At 45.5% G+C, this 19,534-nt stretch overlaps 1 protein-coding gene across 1 annotated transcript in view; it reads right to left on the bottom strand.

Annotated features, from left to right (window-relative positions):
* Positions 1-19,534, bottom strand: part of TFRC (transferrin receptor) — a 31,473-nt gene that overhangs the window by 5,962 nt on the left and 5,977 nt on the right. The window contains exons 2-17 of the mRNA XM_087725027.1: positions 18,171-18,236; positions 16,457-16,667; positions 15,471-15,678; positions 14,481-14,615; positions 14,121-14,214; positions 12,595-12,717; positions 12,218-12,316; positions 11,574-11,713; positions 9,494-9,657; positions 8,466-8,585; positions 8,252-8,337; positions 6,548-6,611; positions 4,914-4,981; positions 3,285-3,331; positions 2,581-2,662; positions 215-457 (exon numbers count right to left, since the gene is read on the bottom strand). Of these exons, the coding sequence (XP_087581153.1) occupies positions 215-457; positions 2,581-2,662; positions 3,285-3,331; positions 4,914-4,981; positions 6,548-6,611; positions 8,252-8,337; positions 8,466-8,585; positions 9,494-9,657; positions 11,574-11,713; positions 12,218-12,316; positions 12,595-12,717; positions 14,121-14,214; positions 14,481-14,615; positions 15,471-15,678; positions 16,457-16,667; positions 18,171-18,203 (1,917 nt within the window). The 5' untranslated portion in view covers positions 18,204-18,236. The remainder of the gene's footprint in view (positions 1-214; positions 458-2,580; positions 2,663-3,284; positions 3,332-4,913; positions 4,982-6,547; positions 6,612-8,251; positions 8,338-8,465; positions 8,586-9,493; positions 9,658-11,573; positions 11,714-12,217; positions 12,317-12,594; positions 12,718-14,120; positions 14,215-14,480; positions 14,616-15,470; positions 15,679-16,456; positions 16,668-18,170; positions 18,237-19,534) is intronic.

Genomic DNA, 19,534 nt, shown 5'->3' with positions numbered 1-19,534 from the left:
GAATTGCTGAATTGCCCCACAGCGAGTCGACTACGCCTAGTTCTCCGTGTTTGTTCGGACAATGCTGGCTCACTCCGATAAGAAACAGAGTCGGGACACGACTGGACAGGGGAAACCTTCTGCTTTTATTTTTTAACCTTTCTAGGGATGAGAGTCCTCTGCCCAGCTGCTGTTATCATCTCTTTTAACGTAAAACGAACCGTCTCCTTCTTACCTTCATTTCCCTCTGGTAAGGGAGCAGGCTGGTGACAAAACTGTGCAGCCGACTGTCGTAGCTCTTGTAATCCAGGTAGAGTTCCCGGTCGTGGGTCAACCTGAGCGCCATCCGGCCGGCGATTAGGGCAGCCAAACGCATCGCATTCTCCATCGTGGTGACGCTGTTGCTAAAGACCGCGAGAAGGTTGCCCGCATTGTCCTCCGCCGTGCCGAAATAGGGGTAGGGGTAGGAGTCTCCGCCCTGCGAGGGAGAAGCAGAACAGTGAGCCGTTCCCACGCTGAGTGGGGTCTTTTTCGGCGCCCACCGGCCTTGCCCCCATTTATCCTCTCGGAGAGCTTTCCACTAGCAAAGGATGGTCGAGAGAGAAAGTGGGAGTTTTGTGAGTTGTGGGAAACAACCCATTTTTCGGCTGCTTCCTTAGTGCTTAGAAGCAAGAGTGTTTTCCATATTTGAGACACATAAAGGTGAAGGTTCCCTTTGTACATATGTGCTAGTCGTTCCCGACTCTAGGGGGCAGTGCTCATCTCCGTTTCAAAGTCGAAGAGCCAGCGCTGTCCAAAGACGTCTCTGTGGCCATGTGGCTGGCATGACTCAACGTCAAAAGCACATGGAACACTGTTCCCTTCTCACCAAAGGTGGTCCCTATTTTTCTACTTGCATTTTTCTACTTGCTTTCGAACTGCTAGGTTGGCAGAAGCTGGGACAAGTCACGGGAGCTCACTCCGTTACGTGGGGCTAGGGATTCGAACTGCCGACCTTTCTGATCGGCAAGCTCAGCGTCTTAGCCACTGAGCCACAACGTCCCCTTTGAAACACACAAAATAAAATGTTCAAAACTTGTGGCAAAATTATGTCCCACCTTTTGCAAGATTTCACAGCACGGAAACTACCCGATCGCTGTTCCAATTGAAAGGCCCCCCTCTGCTGTACAGGTAGTCCTTGACTTACAACAGTTCATTTAGTGACCTTCCGAAGTTACGATGGCTTGGGAAAAAGTGACTTATGACCGTTTTTTCACGTATGCAGAATCCCCAGGGGGGGGTCACGTGATAAAAATTCAGATTGCTTGGTAACTGGTTCCTATTTATGACGGTCGGGAGTGTCCTGGGGTCATGGGATCCCCCCCTTTGGTGACCTTCTGACAAGCAAAGTCAATGGGGAAGCCGGATCCATTTAACGACCAAGGAAGGTGTGTTAAAAAATGGGACAAAATTAACTGCCTATTTCGCTTAGCAACAGGAATCCTGGCCTCAACTGTGATTGTACCTGCAGTCAAGCCCCCCCCCCCCCAAGACCTTAAGCAGGGGGATGTCCAATTTTAAAAGTTGTGAACTTCAATGGCCAGAATTCCCCAGCCAGCTAAGAATTCTGGGAGTTGAAATCCACAAGAACTAAAGTGGTGACCTCTGTTGTAGTCCACTGGTGGCTTCCTGAAGTCTGGGGAAGACTCTGATGAGGGCTCTGTGTCGGAGGCAGAGAGGGGGCCAGGGCCATCTGGGAGTTGCTGCCTCTGGAGCCTCCAGAGCTGGACATCAGCGAGGCAGAGGAACAGCTGGAGCCTGTTCCCAGTGTGCGCATGCACAGTTGCCAGAAGGCAAGAATAGTTAAGACAACAGGGGCGACTTGGGAGTAAGGCTTGGAGACGATTGGCCCCTCCCATAAGACATAAAAGAGGCACACACAGATGTGAGCCTTTGCAGGAAGCATTTTTGTTCGTGCTGGTTCTGTTTAAACTCTGAAGCTCCGTTTAGACTCTGTGCTCCTTTTGGCCTTGCAAAACTAATTGGCAATTAGGTCTCTGGCAGCCTTTCAAGGGAGATAAAGGCGGGTGCTTATCCAGCCTTATCCCGAAAGACTTTGGCAGACTTCTGTCAGACTCTTTACAAACTATTCGGGACTCATTACGGGCTGTGAATGAACATAATTCACAGCCTTTGAAATAAAATGAGGGTTTTTGGGACTAAGTGTGTACTTTTTACTGTATCCGGAAGCCTGGGTCAGAACCACCCCTGCCTTAAGACTTGGGAGCTTCATCCACTGGAAGCTTTCAAGAAGAGACTGGACAGCCACCTTTCGGAAATGCGGCAGGGTCTCCTGCTTGGGGTTGGACTAGATGACCTACAAGATCCCCTCCAACTCTTGTTATTCTATTCTGTTCTACTGGCTATCAGAGATCTTGCTCGATGAACGCAGAGTAAACATTTCAAAGCCCAACTACCGAATGTGGGTATTTCCACATTAACCTGGAATTCGCTGGCCAGCAAGAAACCCCAAATTCTGAAAGCAGCTTGCACCCCCCCCTCCCGACGTCTTCAGAGGCGGTTGGAAAAGCTGCAGCGCCGAAGGGCGAGTTCAGAACTCACGTTGTTGATGCTGAAGGAGACGGAGGGGATCCCCGAAGAGGCGATGAATGTTCGCGCTGCGTCATCAAAGCGAAACGGAACTCTGAGGATAAGGAAGAGAGAGGGGGGGAAAAGTTTCAGCCGCTGCTTTAGAACTTTTTAGAAAACCAGTATGACCTAGTGGTTAAGGTGCCGGTGTAGAAACCAGGTGTCGGTGAATTATAATCCCACCTTAACCCAAGACGTACTATTTCAGCTATGCTATTACGGACTTGAGGTCATAATGCGCCCCTCATACAATTTTCTTAATCTATGAAAATAATAGGTGGGATATGTTGTTAAATTTACTTTGTGTAGTTAACCATTTTCATTGGTTGATCAAATTAGCACGTTTTATAAATCCTATTCGCAACTGGAACGGTCCATTTCTAAAAATAGGGGTGTTCCGAACACTTCTGAAAACTGCTGCGGTCACTGTGACCCCAGGTCTGTGGTTAAGGGTTAAGCCAGCCGGGTGAGTTTGAAACCATCCCCAGGAGAACGTGAGTTCTGTTCCTGCCTAAGGCCAGAAAGTTTGGAGATTTTCTCTTATTGGGGAGGGGAACACTTGGTGTTTATAAAAATCTGACTATGAATGACAGCTGCTTCTCAAAAGCAGTGAGGAGCTGCAAAGCAGGAGTCCTGTCGCAGCCGCAAGATCAGGGAGAGCCAAAACTTTTACTTACTCTTTGCTTGCAAAAGCGGCACGGAGATTGAGTGACAAGAAAGCAACCTGCAAAAGGACACACAAGGAGGACCACATCAGACCCTTCCCATAACAGGGATAACCCACAGCCCATGCCCACCCCCCGAGACTTAAAGGTCTGTGGTCTTCCAAATCCTTCTCCCTTGCCTGAAATTTCTGCTCTTGCAGATCTCAGGTCAAACGGCAACAGATGTTCAACAGTACAGAAAAAGTGAAGTCTGTGTGTGTAACTATCTATCTCTCTATCTATCTATCATCTATCTATCTATCTATCATCTACCTATCATCTATCTATCTATCTATCTATCTATCTATCTATCATCTATCTATCTATCTATCATCTATCTATCATGTCTCTCTCTCTCTCTCTCTATTTATCTAACTCTATCTATCTATCTATCTATCTATCTAACTCTATCTATCTAACTCTATCTATCTATCTATCTATCTATCATCTATCTATCTATCATCTATCTATCATCTATCTATCTATCTATCTATCATCTATCTATCATCTATCTATCATCTATCATCTATCTATCTATCATCTATCTATCTATCTATCTATCATCTATCTATCATCTATCTATCTATCATCTATCTATCATGTATCTCTCTCTCTCTCTCTCTCTATTTATCTAACTCTATCTATCTATCTATCTAACTCTATCTATCTATCTATCTATCTATCTATCTATCTATCTATCTATCTATCTATCTATCTATCTATCTATCTATCTATCTATCTCTATATCCATCCATCTCCATCCATCCATGTTTGTCTGTCATCCATCTATCTCAGTGTTTTTCAACCTTTTTTGTGCAAAGGCACACTTTTTTCATGAAAAAAATCAAGAGGCACACCACCATTAGAAAATGTTAAAAAAATTTAACTCTGTGCCTATATTGACTATATATAAAGTAATTCTCCCACGGCACACCTTATGCTATGTCACAGCACACTAGTGTGCCGCGGCACAGTGGTTGAAAAACACTGATCTATCTATCCATCCATCTTTGTGTGTCAGGTCTGTCTGTTTATCTGTACATCCATCCATCCATCCATGTCTGTCAGGTCTGTCTGTGTATCCATCCATCCGTCCGTCCGTCCACCCTTTATAAAAGCCAGTTTGGTTTACTGGTGAAGGGACCAGGCTAGAAACCAGAAGACAGTGAGTTCTAGTTCCTGCCTTCTGCACGAAAGCTGGCTGGGTGACCTTGGGCCAATCGCCAGGAGACGGTGAGTTCTAGTCCCATGTTAAGATATGAAAGCCGACTGGGTCTGTAGATCAGTGTGAGTTCTAGTCCCACCACAGGCATGAAAGCCAGGTGGGTGAACTTTGGGCCAGCCCTCTTCTACCTGCCCAACCCACCTCACAAGGTTTGTTACGGTAGAATAAGTATTAAGATACGTTCGCTGCCTTGAGCTTTTGTTAAATAAAATTAGTAAAGGCAGGATAAAAAGAAACAAATCAAACGAACGGAGAGAAGTCCAAGGGAGCAGCACATGTTCCTTTCTGTTCCTGGGAGGGAGCAAGAGAGGCACCAGAGCTGCCTGGCTCCCTTATCATTTTGCCAGGAAACCATCAAACAGGCAGGCGCTACTCACATCTGTGACTGCTTCCTCCAGGAGCTTCTTCAACAAGGGGCTGGAAGAGAACCGGAATTCCTTGGATCCTGCGAGATGGAAAGAAGACACTTGAGCTCTGGAGCTACCGGGCGGCATGCGAAAAAGGTTGGGCAATTTTAGACTGGAGAGCCGGGTTAAGGTTGGCTGGCCTGGAGTTACTTATAAATTAACAAAACTGGGATAACAAATAAACACACAAACGAATCTTCCAATGTCCTCTTGAACATTTCTCTAGGTCTGTGCAAGGCTCAGAGGCAGGCGAGCAAGGGTGATGCCGAGGGAAGATGCTAAGTCAGCAGTGGCGAACCTATGGCACGCGTGCCAGTGGTGGCACTCAGAGCCCTCCCTGTGGGCACGCATGCTCCTGCCCCAGCCCAGCTCCATCGCCTTTCTCCCAGGGGGGGAGTGAAAGAGAGGGGGAGAGAAAGAGAAAGAGGGGGAGTGAGAGGGGGAGAAAGACGGAGAGAGAAAGAGAGAGGGGTAAAGAGAGAGAGGGGGAGAAAGACAGAGGCAAAGAGGGAGGGAGGGAAAGAGAGAGAGGGGGAGTGAGAGAGGGGGAGAAAGACAGAAAGAGAAAGAGGGGTAAAGGGGGGGGGGAGAAAGACAGAAAGAGAATGAGGGAGGGAGGGAATGAGGGAGGGAGGGAAAGAGAGAGTGGGGAAAAAGAGAAGGAGGGAGAGAAAGAGAAAGGGAGAGAGGGGGAGGGAAGGAGAAAGGGGGAAGAGACAGGGAGAGAAAGAGAAAGAGGGAAAGAAAAAGGGAGAGGGAGAGAAAGAGAAAGAGAAAGGAGGAAGAGAGAGAGGGAGGGAGACAGAGGGGGAAAAGAGAGAGGAAGAGAGAGAGGGAGGGAGGGAAAGAGAAAGAGAGGAGGGAAAGACAGAGGGAGGGAAAGAGGGAAATGATACTACAAGTTTTTCTTTTGTATTGCTGCTAAATGTAATATTTCAAAAGCAGAAAAAAAATGAAGGGGCATAGAAGTGCATTTATCACGTTATTATTTCTTAGAACAATTAGCTGGATCTGCCTTGTTTTATCATTATTTTAGGTAATAAAACCGCATTATTCAGGTTAAATTGCCGTGTTGGCACTTTGCAATAAATAAGTGGGTTTTGGGTCGCAGCCTGGGCACTCGGTGTCTAAAAGGTTTGCCATTACTGTGCTAAGTCATTTTCTTAAATAAAATATTCTAAAAGCTGAAGTTAAAGCAGGAAAGGAGATTTAGAGCAAGGGTCTCCAACCGTGGCAACTTTTAAAAGGCTTGTGGACTTCAACTCCCAGAATTCCTCAGCCAGAAAAGCTTACTCCCTTGTAATCCCTTCCTCTGCAATCTCTCCACTTTGGCGGATAAAGAGAAAAAGAAACACACACACACAGCTGCCTGAGGAATTCTGGGAGTTGAAATCCACAAGTCTTACAAGTTGCCAAAGTTGGAGAGCCCCGTTTTAGAGAGCAGGAAGAAGTATGCCAGCAGGCCGAATGCTGCTCCCGGGTACCAGGCAGGTAGGTATCCGGGTCTACTCCTTACACCAAGGACAAAGCACTTCCTGTCACTTCTTCCGCTCCTGCTTTTCAGGGCATAATCCAAACTTCGATTGAGCGTCACAGACACGTACCTGAAACGGCGGCGTCCAGATTGATGTACGCAAAGGCTTTCAGGTGCAGAGAAGCGGTGTAGCCCTGAGAGAGAGAAAAGAAAAAGTGGGATTTGTAAACTGTTCTACAAGTTATATTAATTTTTTTATGGACTCCATTTAGACAGCCGCCCAGTCTCGCAAAAAAGGAGCACGGGGACTTGAGCCGTTGGGAGTGCTGGGGAGGTGGTTAACAAGCCATGTTTGAAACCCCGCCGTGGGGCAGGGTTGAGTTCTCATCCTTCACTCCGGCTCCTGCCAGGGATGTGAAAGGAGCGCCCCCAAATGGTGTTCCCAAGGCAATGGTGATGTCACCGGCTAATCCTTTCAACTGGGAAAAGTTATGGTTTTCCTATTTGCAATGGAGGGCTGTGGAAATTGGACCACAAGGAAGAATGAGCATAAGAAAGAATGGAGGCCTTTGAACTCTGGTGCTGGAGAAGAAGACTCCTGCATTGAGTCCCTTGGACTGCAAGGCCATCCAACCGGTCAGTCCTGGAGGAGATCAACCCCGGCTGCTCTTTAGAAAGCCAGATCCTGAAGAGGAAACTCAAAGACTTTGGCCACCTAATGAGAAGGAAGAAGGACTCCCTGGAGAAGAGCCTCATGCTGGGAACGATGGAGGGCAAAAGAAGAAGATGGGGACAGCAGAGAAGGAGGGGGCTGGATGGAGTCACTGAAGCAGTCGGCGTGAGCTTCAATGGACTCCAGAGGATGGGAGAGGACGGGAAGGCCTGGAGGAACGTTGTCATGGGGTCTCAATGGATCAGGCACGACTTCGCAACTAATAACATCCATCTATCTATCTATCTATCTATCTATCTATCTATCTATCTATCTATCTATCATCTATCTATCTATCTATCTATCTATCTATCTATCTATCTATCATCTATCTATCTATCATCTATCTATCATCTATCTATCTATCTATCTATCTATCTATCTATCTATCTATCTATCTATCTATCTATCTATCTATCTATCTATCTCAAGTACTTTGGCTAACTAATGAGAAGGAAGGTCTCCCTGGAGAAGAGCCTCATGCTGGGAACGATGGAGGGCAGAAGAAGAAGAAGGGGACGGCAGAGAAGGAGGGGGCTGGATGGAGTCAATGAAGCAGTCGGCGTGAGATTCAATGGACTCCAGAAAATGGGAGAGGACAGGAAGGCCTGGAGGAACGTGGTCCGTGGTGCTGTGATGGGTTGGATACGACTTCGCAACTAACAACTCTATCTATCTATCTATCTATCTATCTATCTATCTATCTATCTATCTATCTATCTATCTATCTATCTATCATCTATCTATCCTTTCTCTCTCTCTCTCTCTCTCTCTCTCTCTCTCTCTCTCTCTCTCTCTCTCAAGTACTTTGGCCACCTAAGGAGAAGGAAGAAGGACTCCGTGGAGAAGACCTTCATGCTGGGAACGATGGAGGGCAAAAGAAGAAGAAGGGGACGGCAGAGAAGGAGGTGGCTGGATGGAGTCACTGAAGCAGTCGGCCTGAGCTTAAATGGACTCCAGCTGTCCATGGGGCGCAATGGGTTGGACACCTTTACAACTAACAATAATCCTTTCAACCCGGAAGCACTTCTGACTTTGGTGAGTGCAAACATCTCACAAAAAAAAAAGGCTCTGTACCACAGAAGTGCCTCCAATTTCTTTAAAAAACAACCAAGCTCTTACCTCCAGCCATTCTGTGGCACCAACGGCTCCGAATTCGCCCGCACTCCAGCTGGCAAAGATGATGCTCCGGTGAGGTTTGTAGCCATCTGGAAAACATGGGAGGAGAGAGAAGTCAGCGATCCCGTTCAGTTCGGGGGAGGTAGGAGGGGGGTCGCCTTCCCGCAAAAGAACAGACTTTCTCCTCTTGTTCCATTCTCATCTTCAAAAGCCTTACCAGTTTTGACCATCCCGGAGATGGTGTGGGCCAGCTCCAGCAACAGCGCCGTCCCGACAGCAGATTTCACCGTTCCGTCTTCCCAGGCGTCGCGCTGAGCTCCAATCACCACGTATCGATCTGCAAGGGAAAAGCGGGCTCGCTGAATCCAAAGTTGCAACCAGGTTAAGGTGAAGATGTCTAGGTCAGGGGTCTCAAAGTTGAGGCCCTGGGTGGGGGCGGCGGAAACCCTACACCACTTCAGACAAATGGCTATCCAACATCTTCTTAAAAACTTCCAGTGTTGGAGCATTTACAATTCTGGTGGCAAGTAGTTCCACTGATTAATCGTTCTAACTATCAGGAAATTTCTCCTCAGTTCTAAGTTGCTTCTCTCCTTGATTAGTTTCCACCCATTGCTTCTTGTTTGCCCTCGGGTGCCTTGGAGAAATGTTTTGGAGAAATATATACCAGGAGAGACTGAAAGAACCAACTTTGGGGATGCTTTGATTTGGGGTTCCTGGGGGGGATCCAACTGGAAGTGTCAAGGCTGCTTCACTTAATATCCAAGAAAGAAACCACTCAACTCCATTTTGCAGAATTAAGAGTACTTTTACTGATTGTAAGTAAATAGAAGCTAAGCAAAGCTGGATCTGAGCAAAAGCGCGCGCAAAGCAGTAGATATCAAGACATGACCCATTCCCCTCCCTTTGGTAACCCCAGTCCATAGTCCAATCCAATATCTCCACAGCTGTCAGGCGGGAGACATCTTCAAAAATCATCATCAGGTTGGTATGCCGGACAGTTGGCCTTGGCGGGAAACTCCCCTCCTTGCCACATGCGCAATAGATGGTGAGAACAACTCCCAATTAACTCCTGTACAGATTACTTCCCACTCCCAAATACCATGCTCTCCCTCCCCGTTTCAATGGCAGCCGAAAAGCAAGCAGCAAAACAGAGGCTGACAGGAAGGTTCAAAGGGACCAGAAAGGATGCCAAGGTGTTTAAGATCCCACCTTCTCTCAAACGCCCCGGCCTGAGAAACTTACCTGGCTCCACAAAACCTTTAATCACACCGAAGATGTTGAGGATTTTCTTCTCTACCAGTTGGTTGTTAACCCTGAGCCTCACGTTCGTTCCGGGCGAGGAGGCAGAACACTTGCGAAAGATCGTGCCTTGCCACGTGGTGGGGCAGTCTGATCCGTCCAGAACACTGAAAGTAGAAGCGAACACGTTACTCTAACAACGTTCAACGCGAGGGATGCCCTAATTAAATCATGAGCCTCGAGCCAAGCTTCAAAAGGAATCCAGTTATTTATTAGGAGCTCCATGCCAGCACCTTCCCAAATAAAGCAGAGCTCTGACCCCACGTAATTTACGGCCCAATTATGACCCTGTTTCCCCCCTACCCACCCACCACCCCCGGGGTGTGTCCCTAATCACATTCGTCAACGGAGCAATTTCGTGGGTTGTAGAGATCACTCCCCTCTGGCCGCTGTGGGTAACCCTGGGAGACAGCCTTGAGAAAGATATGTTTGAATGGGCTCCTGTCTTTGGCTGCCAGGTGGCTTTGTGGGTTTCACCACCCACTTTGCTTATGGCAACTCGAGAGCAGGCCAGGGATGCTTTGCAAGTTGACACTACATTAGCTAAGGTGCGCTTCTCCAACATCCCGTGACATGCTCAGGCATCTTCAGAATAGTCGCAGTAAACACCAACTTTCTCTCTCTCTCTCTCTCTAAGAGCCGAGGTGGCACAGTGGTTAGGGTGCAGTACTGCAGCCACTTCAGCTGACTGTTATCAGCAGTTCAGCGGTTCTAATCTCACTGGCTCAAGGTTGACTCAGCCTTCCATCCTTCCGAGGTGAGTAAAATGAGGACCCGGATTGTTGGGGGCGATATGCTGATTCTGTAAACCACTTAGAGAGGGTTGAAAGCCCTATGAAGCGGTATATAAGTCTAACTGCTATTGCTATTTCAAGGAACAGGATACGGGGAACCCTCAGTTATAGCCATTTGTTTAGTGTTCAAAGTTATAACGATATCGACAAAAGTGACTCATGGCCCTTTTTTCACTACTAACAGCATCCCCATGACAAAAATGCAAACTCTTGGCAATTGACTCATATTTATGACAGTTGCCACATCCCCAGAGTCACGCAATCATCGCCTTCTGCAATCTTCTGACAAGTAAAGTCAGTAGGGAAGCCAGATTCACTTAACCGTGTGACTAACTTTAACTACAACTATAAGATTCACTTGACAAGTGGACAAAATGTTGTAAAATGGAGCAAAACTCACTTAACAACTCTCTTACAAATTTTGGGCTCAATTGTGGTCATTAAATCGAGGACGACCCGTATTGTTGAGCCGTGGGGACGCAGTGGTTAGAATGAAGCACTGCAGGCTACTTCTGACTGACAGCTCCCTGCAATTTGGCAGTTTGAATCTCACCAGCCTCAAGGTTTACTCAGCCTTTCAGTCCTTCCAAGGTGGGTAAAATGAGGACCCAGATTGTTGGGGGCAAGAGGCTGACTCTGTAAATCGCTTAGAGAGGGCTGGGAAGTGCTTTGAAGCCCTATATAAGTCTAGCTGTGATTGCTATTCCTTCCTTCCTTCCTTCCTTTCCCTTCCTTCCTTCCTCCGTAGTTAGAATACAGAATTGCAGGTTGACTGTCCACAGCCAGCAGTTCGATCCTGACCAGCTCAAGATTGATTTAGCTTTACATCCTTCCAAGGTCGGTAAAATGAGGACCTAGATTGTTGGGGGGCAAGAGACTGACTCTGTAAACTCCTTAGAGTAGAGCTGTAAAGCACGGTGAAGCGGTATATAAGTCTAAGGGCTATTTCTATTGTCCTTTTTCGTTTAACTGCTACGGGATGAGAAACCTAATTTTTATCAATCAATCCCCTCCCCCACCCCCAGGGAAATGGTGATGGTTGTGCTGCAGCTGTATCTGTCACTAACAAGAAATTTGCACAGTGGAATTTCTATTTCTCAGCTTAATTTTCTGACTCTCGTGCAGAGAGGGAGGGGACAACGGTTGAAATAACAAGAGTTTTTATCAGTCTCGCTGTCAGCGAATCTCAAATGTACTGACAAGAAGTTTCAAAACAGGTGGACAGTTACCGGATTAATTTTTTTGCACCAGAAGTTGAAATGCTTGCGACGGGGATGCCGGGGAGGGCCGAAGACTGGACAGGGGGGAACTGAGTGTGGTTGAAAGAAGGGAAGCCAGGGGTGTAAGGGTCACCAGTACCAAGATGAGCCTGCAAAAGAAAAGGAGAATGTCAGAAAAAAAGACGTACCACAAAAGCAGATAAATTAAGCATTTCCTCCCACGTCCTTCATGCCACCAGCTCCGAAGTCTCACTGGCTCAGGGTCTGGCCTGCAAGTAGTCCTCAGCTTACAACCATTCATTTAGCGGCCGCTTGAAGTTACAACGGTACTGAAGAAAGTCACCGAGGGCCGTTTTTTTACACGTACGGCCATTGCAGGCTCCCCAGGATCACGTGATCAAAATCTAGAGACTTGGCAACTGGCATGTACTTCTGACGGTTGCAATGTCCCAAAGTCACATGATACACTTTTGCGACATTCTGGGGGACAAAATCTACGGGGAACCCAGATCTGTTTAACCACCGTGTGACTCTCTTAACATGGGGAAATTCTGGGAGTTGTAGGCCACGGCTGTTGAAAAGTTGGGAGAGTTTCTGCTTAAAAAGGAGGCGGCACCGAAGTTCACCCACAAGAAAACGGGTTCAAAACTCACGTGTCCGAAAAGAGCCACCGTTTCTCCAAGGCTCCTGTAATCAGCGGGATCCGGGTAGATCAACACCCCTATAGCGCCCCGTGCTTTGGCGTAGGCAACCTAGAGGGAGACATTGGGGTGGGTTTTTTAACGGGGCGTGGAAAAGCAGCAGAGCGGCACACAGCATTGTCAAGTAATGGGACACCTCTTTGTCGGAGTTCCCCAGAGATCCCTCAACTCTACGCCATTCAACATGTTCTCCTCGTTTTAACCTGCTTTGCGTTACAAGTGTACACTTTTTTTTAATGTCCCTTTTTTGTATCTGACCGCCCAGAGTCACACTCTTGTGAGGGACAATCAGTAATTTCTAAATGGGTAATAAATAAAAATAATTTTACCTTCTCAGCAAAAGTAATGCTGCCAGCTCGCACAATGACCACTGTGCCATTCAGGGTGACACCTTTGTCGAGGAGGACTTTGAAATCATCTTTACGGCCATAATTGGCGAAAACTAGTTTGCCCTGCAATAGAGGTGATTAGTCAGCCCGCATATAAATAAAAATAAATGAAACTTAAAATAAAACCTGGCCAACATTGGAGGTGGACCTTAGCAGGCAGGCAATCAATGAGATTTTGGTGGGTGTTCCACCTCCAGTTTCTCTGGATAAAGGACAAATCTTTGCAGAAATTAACGTAATATAATTCTTTACTCTTCTATTGGCCATGTGCAATTGCACAACCACAAGGAATTTGTCTCCGGTGCGTAAGCTCTCAAAGTGTGCAATACAAGCAACAAGTGAGACATCACGATCATAAGCACCAAATGCAATCACCATGAATCCTAAAATGCAGTACTCAAGTGATGTGTCACAGGGATACTCAATAAGCAAACGACCCAAGTCATAATAGGATGCTAAATTAAAAACAACATAAAACCCCAAAATACAAACAAAGGAAGTTATAATCATTAAGAAGCGAAGGAAATAGGTGAATGGGAAAAATGGAATAGGAAAAGATGAGGACAGAAGGTAACACAGGCCTAGGTGGTTTGACAAAAAATAACAACCATAAAATAGTACCCTGTGTGTGGGTTACTATAACTATAGTAAAACACACACACAACTATTTTAGTATTGTGTGTATTATTATATAGTATCACACACATACTATTTTATAGTTTTTTTTTCCCCCAAATGAATATAAAGGTTTATTGCAATATGTCGTTTAATCACAGGTGCGTCCCTACTAAGTTTATACATCCCGTATCTCTCTATTGTATATTTACTAAGCACCACAATAAGCTAGGGTTTAAAAAACAAAAAACAACAAAATAAAATAAGGGAGAGAGGAAAAAGAAAAAAAGGGTGGAGGCCAAAAAGGACAAGAAAAGGTCCAAGAAGGAAAGGGGGGAAAAAAAGGGTGGGGGGAGGGGAGGGAGGCCAAAAAGGACAAAAAAAGGTCCAAGAAGGACCTTTTTTTTCTTTTGTTTTTCTATTTTATAGTTTTTTTATACTATAAAATAGTATTTTGTGTGAATGTGCATTACTATATCTATAATAACACACACATATACTATTTTATAGTATTTTTATACTATAAAATAGTATTTTGTGTGAATGTGCACTATATCTATAACACACACACACATACTATTTTATAGTATTTTTATAACACACACACATATACTATTTTATTATGTGTGTGAATTGCTACATAGTAATACACACACACACACACAATTTTATAGTATAGAAATATTAATTTAAAAAAAAAATACTTGCTTCTAACCCCTGACAACTACAGATATATTTCCCCAAGCACTATTTTACCACAGAGGAACCCTTGGGGGAAACTTTTTCTAAATCTTTTTTGACGGGTGTCCAGTTGGGGAGAATAAAGCCATTGAGTTCTCGGAGGGACTTACCGAAACCTCGCCGTTTTCACTGTAGGCTACAAAAACCCTGGGCGCCTCCACCATTGTGTTTGTAGCATCTTCCAAAGAAATTACATTTGAAGACCTAGAAAAACAGCATTGTGGCCGTTACTGCATGCTTCCAAGCGGCATTTTCAAAGGATCTATTTCAATTGACTATCTAAAATACACGTAACTCTGACCGAAAGGAAAAAGCTACGTAAAACAAACGGACGGAAAAAAAAAAAAAAAAAACAAGAGCACAAGCAGTGATCACAGCAATTGGTCCCACAATGCAACGTCACATGGCCAGATGGGTTAATACATGAGCATCACTTGTGCCATCTTCCCAAATGGAACCAAACTCCCTACCTGGCTTGGAGACGGACATAATGCTCGTCATCCCAGACTTTGTCCAAGTTGTAAGACTCTAACTGTTTGTGGATGTCATAGGCCAGGAGCTCGTCCCGTTCACTGCCGGCTTCGTGATTCCCAGAGGACACTTTCCTGTAAGGGAAGCAAAGGAATCAAAAAGTCAGGAATTCTATCAGGCCATCGTCTTCACACAAACTGTTAAGGCCACTTTATAAAGGGAGGGCACCGTGATCACAATGCAGTACTGAAGGCAAATTCTGCTGCCTGCCAAGAGGTTTGGCAGTTCGATCCTGACCGGCTCAAGGTTGACTCGGCCTTCCATCCTTCGGAGGTAGGTATAATGAGGATCCAGACTGTTGGGGGGGGGGGGAAGAGGCTGACTCTGTAAACCTCACAAGAGAGGGCTGTAAAAGCACTGTGAAGTGGTATTTAAGTCTAAGGGCTATCGCTGTTACTAAAGACTTAGTAAGACTCCACTTGAAATACTGCATCCATTTTTGGTAAAAAAATATATGCTGAGATCCTAGAAAGAGTGCAAAGAAGAGCAACAAAGAAGATTAGGGAACTGGAAGCTAAAATATATGAAGAACAATTGTGGGAATTGGATTTGTCTAGTTTAATGACAGCAGTCTTCCAGTATTCGGGAGGCTGCCAGAGAAGAGGGGAGGTCAAAACTATTCTCCAAAGCACCTGAAGGCAGGAATGGAGCAAGAAGCAACGGATGGAAACTAATCCAAGGAGAGAAGCAGCCTAAAACTAAGGAGAAATTTCCTGAGAGTGATCACTGAACTTCAGAAATTATAGTGCCCCGTATCACTGGATGTTTTTAAGAAGAAACTGCCCAAACATTTGTCTGAAAAGGTACAAGGTAGGACTAGAAGACCTTCAAGGTCCCTTCCAGCTCTCTTATTCTGCATCCAACGTAGCAGACCCACGCCTATCCACATCCTAGAACCGTCTTCTACATTCGATCAAGGAAATCCTTACCGGATCATATCTTGGAAGGTAGCCTGGGCTAGCCGATCGTTCAGCAATTTCTTCAGGTCTCCCCAGTAGAGCACTGGATCGGATGGGGGATTGTTGGCTTCGGAGTATTCAGACGAATAGACCCCCTGACTCGATGACGCAGCGCCATTGCTACACTTTGGCGCTGGTGGCATCCGGGCACGGAAACATATGTAACCAAACAAAAATCCTGCAGAAGGGGAGCAGAGGGAAGACGTCAGGATCTCCTGGGGGAAAGGCCTGACATTGCAAAAAGAACGACACAATCCAGCCACAGCTGCAGTGTTGAAAAGATCCCAACTCGGCTTGCTTAGTTTTTTGTCTTGGAAATCCTTTCGCTTCTCATCCAAGAAAGCTTCTTCTGAAGTTAGAAGTGAAGAAGCTTTCTTGGAGAAGGGAAACATTTTCTTTCTTTTTTTTAATAACGTTTTTTTTTATTTTTCCCTTTCAAATCCATTCATAGATATACATTCTTATAGTTGCTATTTAACATTTGTCTATTCATCAGTCTCTATATTCATTTTTACACATACATATATAAAACGGTATAGTGTTTCCTGCCTAGGCAGGGGGTTGGATTAGAAGACCTCCAAGGTCCCTTCCAACTCTGCTATTGTATTATTGTATTGTATAATAGAGTTTGGGTCACTTTCTTGCCACCCAGTGCCTCCATCTTATTTTGCAACAACCTTACTCCTTCCATCTTCTTAACTTCCCTTCTCTACCTTCTTCTTTCCTCCTCTCCTTCCTTCTTTCTTCTTCCCCGCTCTCCTATTCTTAATTCCCCACCCTTACTTCCTCTGCTTTACCCTTTCTTCTTTAGAAGAAAGTTAGTCACACTGTTGTTAAGTGAATCTGGCTTCCCCACAGACTTTGCTCGCCAGAAAGTCGCTAAGAGAGGGGGAAATCACGTGACCATCTCCGTTAAGGGTTTCCAGCGGCCCATTGTGCCTCTCTGCTCATCTTACCTATTAGGAAGAGGAGGGCCACCCCGCCACACACACAGCACAGGTGCCGATGGTTCCTGGATTTGGCCTTCCTGGGGGGCAGATGGTCGATCATGCCGTTCTCCCCTGCTTCCTCTTCCTCGGCTGACAGTTTCATTTCCACGCGGCTGCAGTCCCCGTCCGGCTGCCGGGCCAAACTGAAGCGAGTATAGGAGAGGGGCTCTGCGCCAAACTAGAGAGAGGAGATTCGATTGTACAAGTGCGAAAAAACAAGTTGCCCTTTCTTGTACAAAGCGGTACAACCTCACTTCCTGTTATGAAGGATGCGGCTCATAAGCGCTACGTCCAAATGGGTGAATGGATGGACAGATCTCTATAGGTTTCTGAGGTTTTGTGTTTGAGATGCTCCAGGGGGTTGTGCGATGTAGTGAGCCTTGTCTCTTTTGCTATTCTAATGGTGGTGGGTAAATTTTGTCATGTCCTAAAGGTCATGTCCTGTTTCTTGGAGGAATGTAAATTCAGGAGCGCACATCCTTCTCCTTTCCTGGCCACTTTTATACAGAGGCACCGTTGAGAGCGTTTTAACAAACTGCATACCTATTTGGTTTGGTGGCAGCAGCGCCTCAGATAGAAAGTCCCTATAGAGAGTGGTGAGGACAGTGGAGAAGATTATAGGAAGCTTGTTTCCCCTTATTCAGGATGCTGCTTATAAGCGCTATGTGCTTAGAACTCAAAGCATCTTTAAAGACCCACACACACACAACTCACGGACTCTTTCCGTGGCAGGATTAGAACTCACCATTTCCTAGTTTTTATAGCCTGGTGTCTTCATCACTAGAACAAATAATTGGCTCTCTTTTATTCTCTCTCTCTCTCTCTCTCTCTATTGTGTTGCAGTCACAGGAGCTGAAACAGTTCTTTCTACACACATTTCAACAGCCCTGAAATGAAGCTGGCATTAAATTAAATCAGAGATTGCCTCATTGCTCCTCCTTGCTGCCTGGAGCGCTTCTCAAGGGCTCATTACATTGTGGTCTGACGTGCTCTCAGCTAGCTTCCTGTAGGAGTAAAAATCAGGCACACCAGGTTCGCTGGTTAGCCAATCAACATTCAGCAGTTTTAAGCAGGGCCTGAAAAGCATGCCAATTGGCAAAGGAACCAGGGACCCCTGTAATGGAAGGAGCTTGTAATTGCAAGTGGCCCTTGAGTTACAACAGCAATTGGGTGTGGAATTTCCTTGGCTAATGTAGGCAAAATGTGTGACACCGTATCATTATTGTTGTTAAGCGAGGACCTCCATGTAACCTGCCAGCTTCCAACAACCAAGTCAGTGAGGAAGCCGAGGGAAAGTTGCAAGTCCCAGGCGGTAGGCCAGCAGGCAGGCAAGAGGCTACTGTCTTAGAACAACTTTACTGTCACTTTGAATGTACCCTAATCGGCATATATTAAAATGGAATTTTGTTGCATCCAGCTCTCAAAGGGTCTCTACCTCCAATGTACACTACATAAACATGACAGAATAAATACAAAATTATGCCTACAGCCAAGCGCTGAGACGGTCAGAACTTTGAGGACCAGTCGTAACAGTCACTGAACAAGGGGCTGCTAAACAGAGACTGTCTACCACAGTGGGTTGAAAACAGATGACAGATGGGGCTAAAATGCATAACAATAGACAAATGTTACTCTAACCATACTCTGGCACATTCACTCTCATATACATAAACAGCCTTACCATGTTAAATATTGCTTTCCTGGCGTGATCCATAATTCCGGATTTCTTCAGCAACTTAACTGGTACCTAGAAGTCAGAAAACACAAGTTTCTTAGCAATGCTTCATTGGCAGGAAGGCTAATTTAACAAGGTACAGCTATCGAGCCTCTAGAAATTATTATGATTTATTTAATAATGCAATTGTATTAATGCAACACTCTTTGTGTTGCACAAGTTTAATTACAACTTGAACCTTGGATTACATTTAATGTAGTGTAAGTTTAACATACAACTTGTACATTAGATTAGGCTAAAACATATAAAGTTCGTTTGCAGAAATTGGGTATGTCTAATGACTAGGGGAGACATGATAGCATTCTTCCTATATTTGAGGGGCTTCCACAAAGAAGAGGGAGTCAAGCTATTCTCTAAAGCAGTGGTCTCCAACCTTGGCAATTTTAAGACCTGTGGACTTCAACTCCCAGAGTTCCTCAGCCAGCTTTGCTGGTTGAGGAACTCTGGGAGTTGAAGTCCACAGGTCTTAAAGTTGCCAAGGTTGGAGACCACTGCTCTAAAGCACCCAAAAGCAGGACAAGATCAAGGAGAGAAGCAACCTAGAACTAAGGAGGAATTTCCTGACAGTTAGAACAATTAACCAGTGGAACAACTTGTCTCCAGAAGTTGTGGGTGCCGCAACACTGGACGCTTTTAAAAAGGGACCGGGACAACGTTTCTCTGAAATGATGCAGAGTCTCTTGCTGAGCAGGGGGTTGGACTAGAAGACCTCCAAGGTCCCTTCCAACTTTTGTTATTTTGTTGAATGATATTAGAACATAGCACGTTTCCCATAGATTCGCCAAACCACACCCATTGCTTTCGCAGTTACGGTATTATTAATGAATAATACGGTTTCCAGGCATTAGCGCAAGTCCAGGTTTATTGACATTCTGCTAATAACCTGGCAACTGTGAGAAAGCAGAAAACTTCTGCAGGTGGCACCGCTCTCTCTACTCAGACGTAAAACATAGGCCCCCACCCCCAGGGAATTAATCCAACTTTAAGGATGCTAACATGTTCTTGCGTTGCACGACAGCAATGGGCAGCCCTAGGCCTGAGGCTTCAAGAGCCTCATATAGCCAGGGTGACGTTCAGCAAAATCTAGAAAATAAATTTGCACTCCCCATTGTAAACCGTATGCAAACTTGTAAAGCCGAGAAGCTGAAGTCGAAACAGGGAGAGTTATTTCCCACGAACTGCACTAAACAGGAAATATAACAAAATCAACATAAAATGTAGGCTTGGGATAAATTCTGGGGATTAAAAGATCTCAAAAGCAGGATTAGCACTAGAAACAGAGAACAAACAGACGCCCTTTTTCCATCTCA

The sequence above is a fragment of the Thamnophis sirtalis genome, unplaced genomic scaffold (genome assembly GCF_051295495.1).
Source record: "Thamnophis sirtalis isolate CommonGarterSnake01/CBP01778 unplaced genomic scaffold, rThaSir2_p1.2 scaffold_11, whole genome shotgun sequence".
Lineage (NCBI taxonomy): Eukaryota > Metazoa > Chordata > Lepidosauria > Squamata > Natricidae > Thamnophis > Thamnophis sirtalis.
This window is presented reverse-complemented; position numbering and strand designations above follow the sequence as displayed.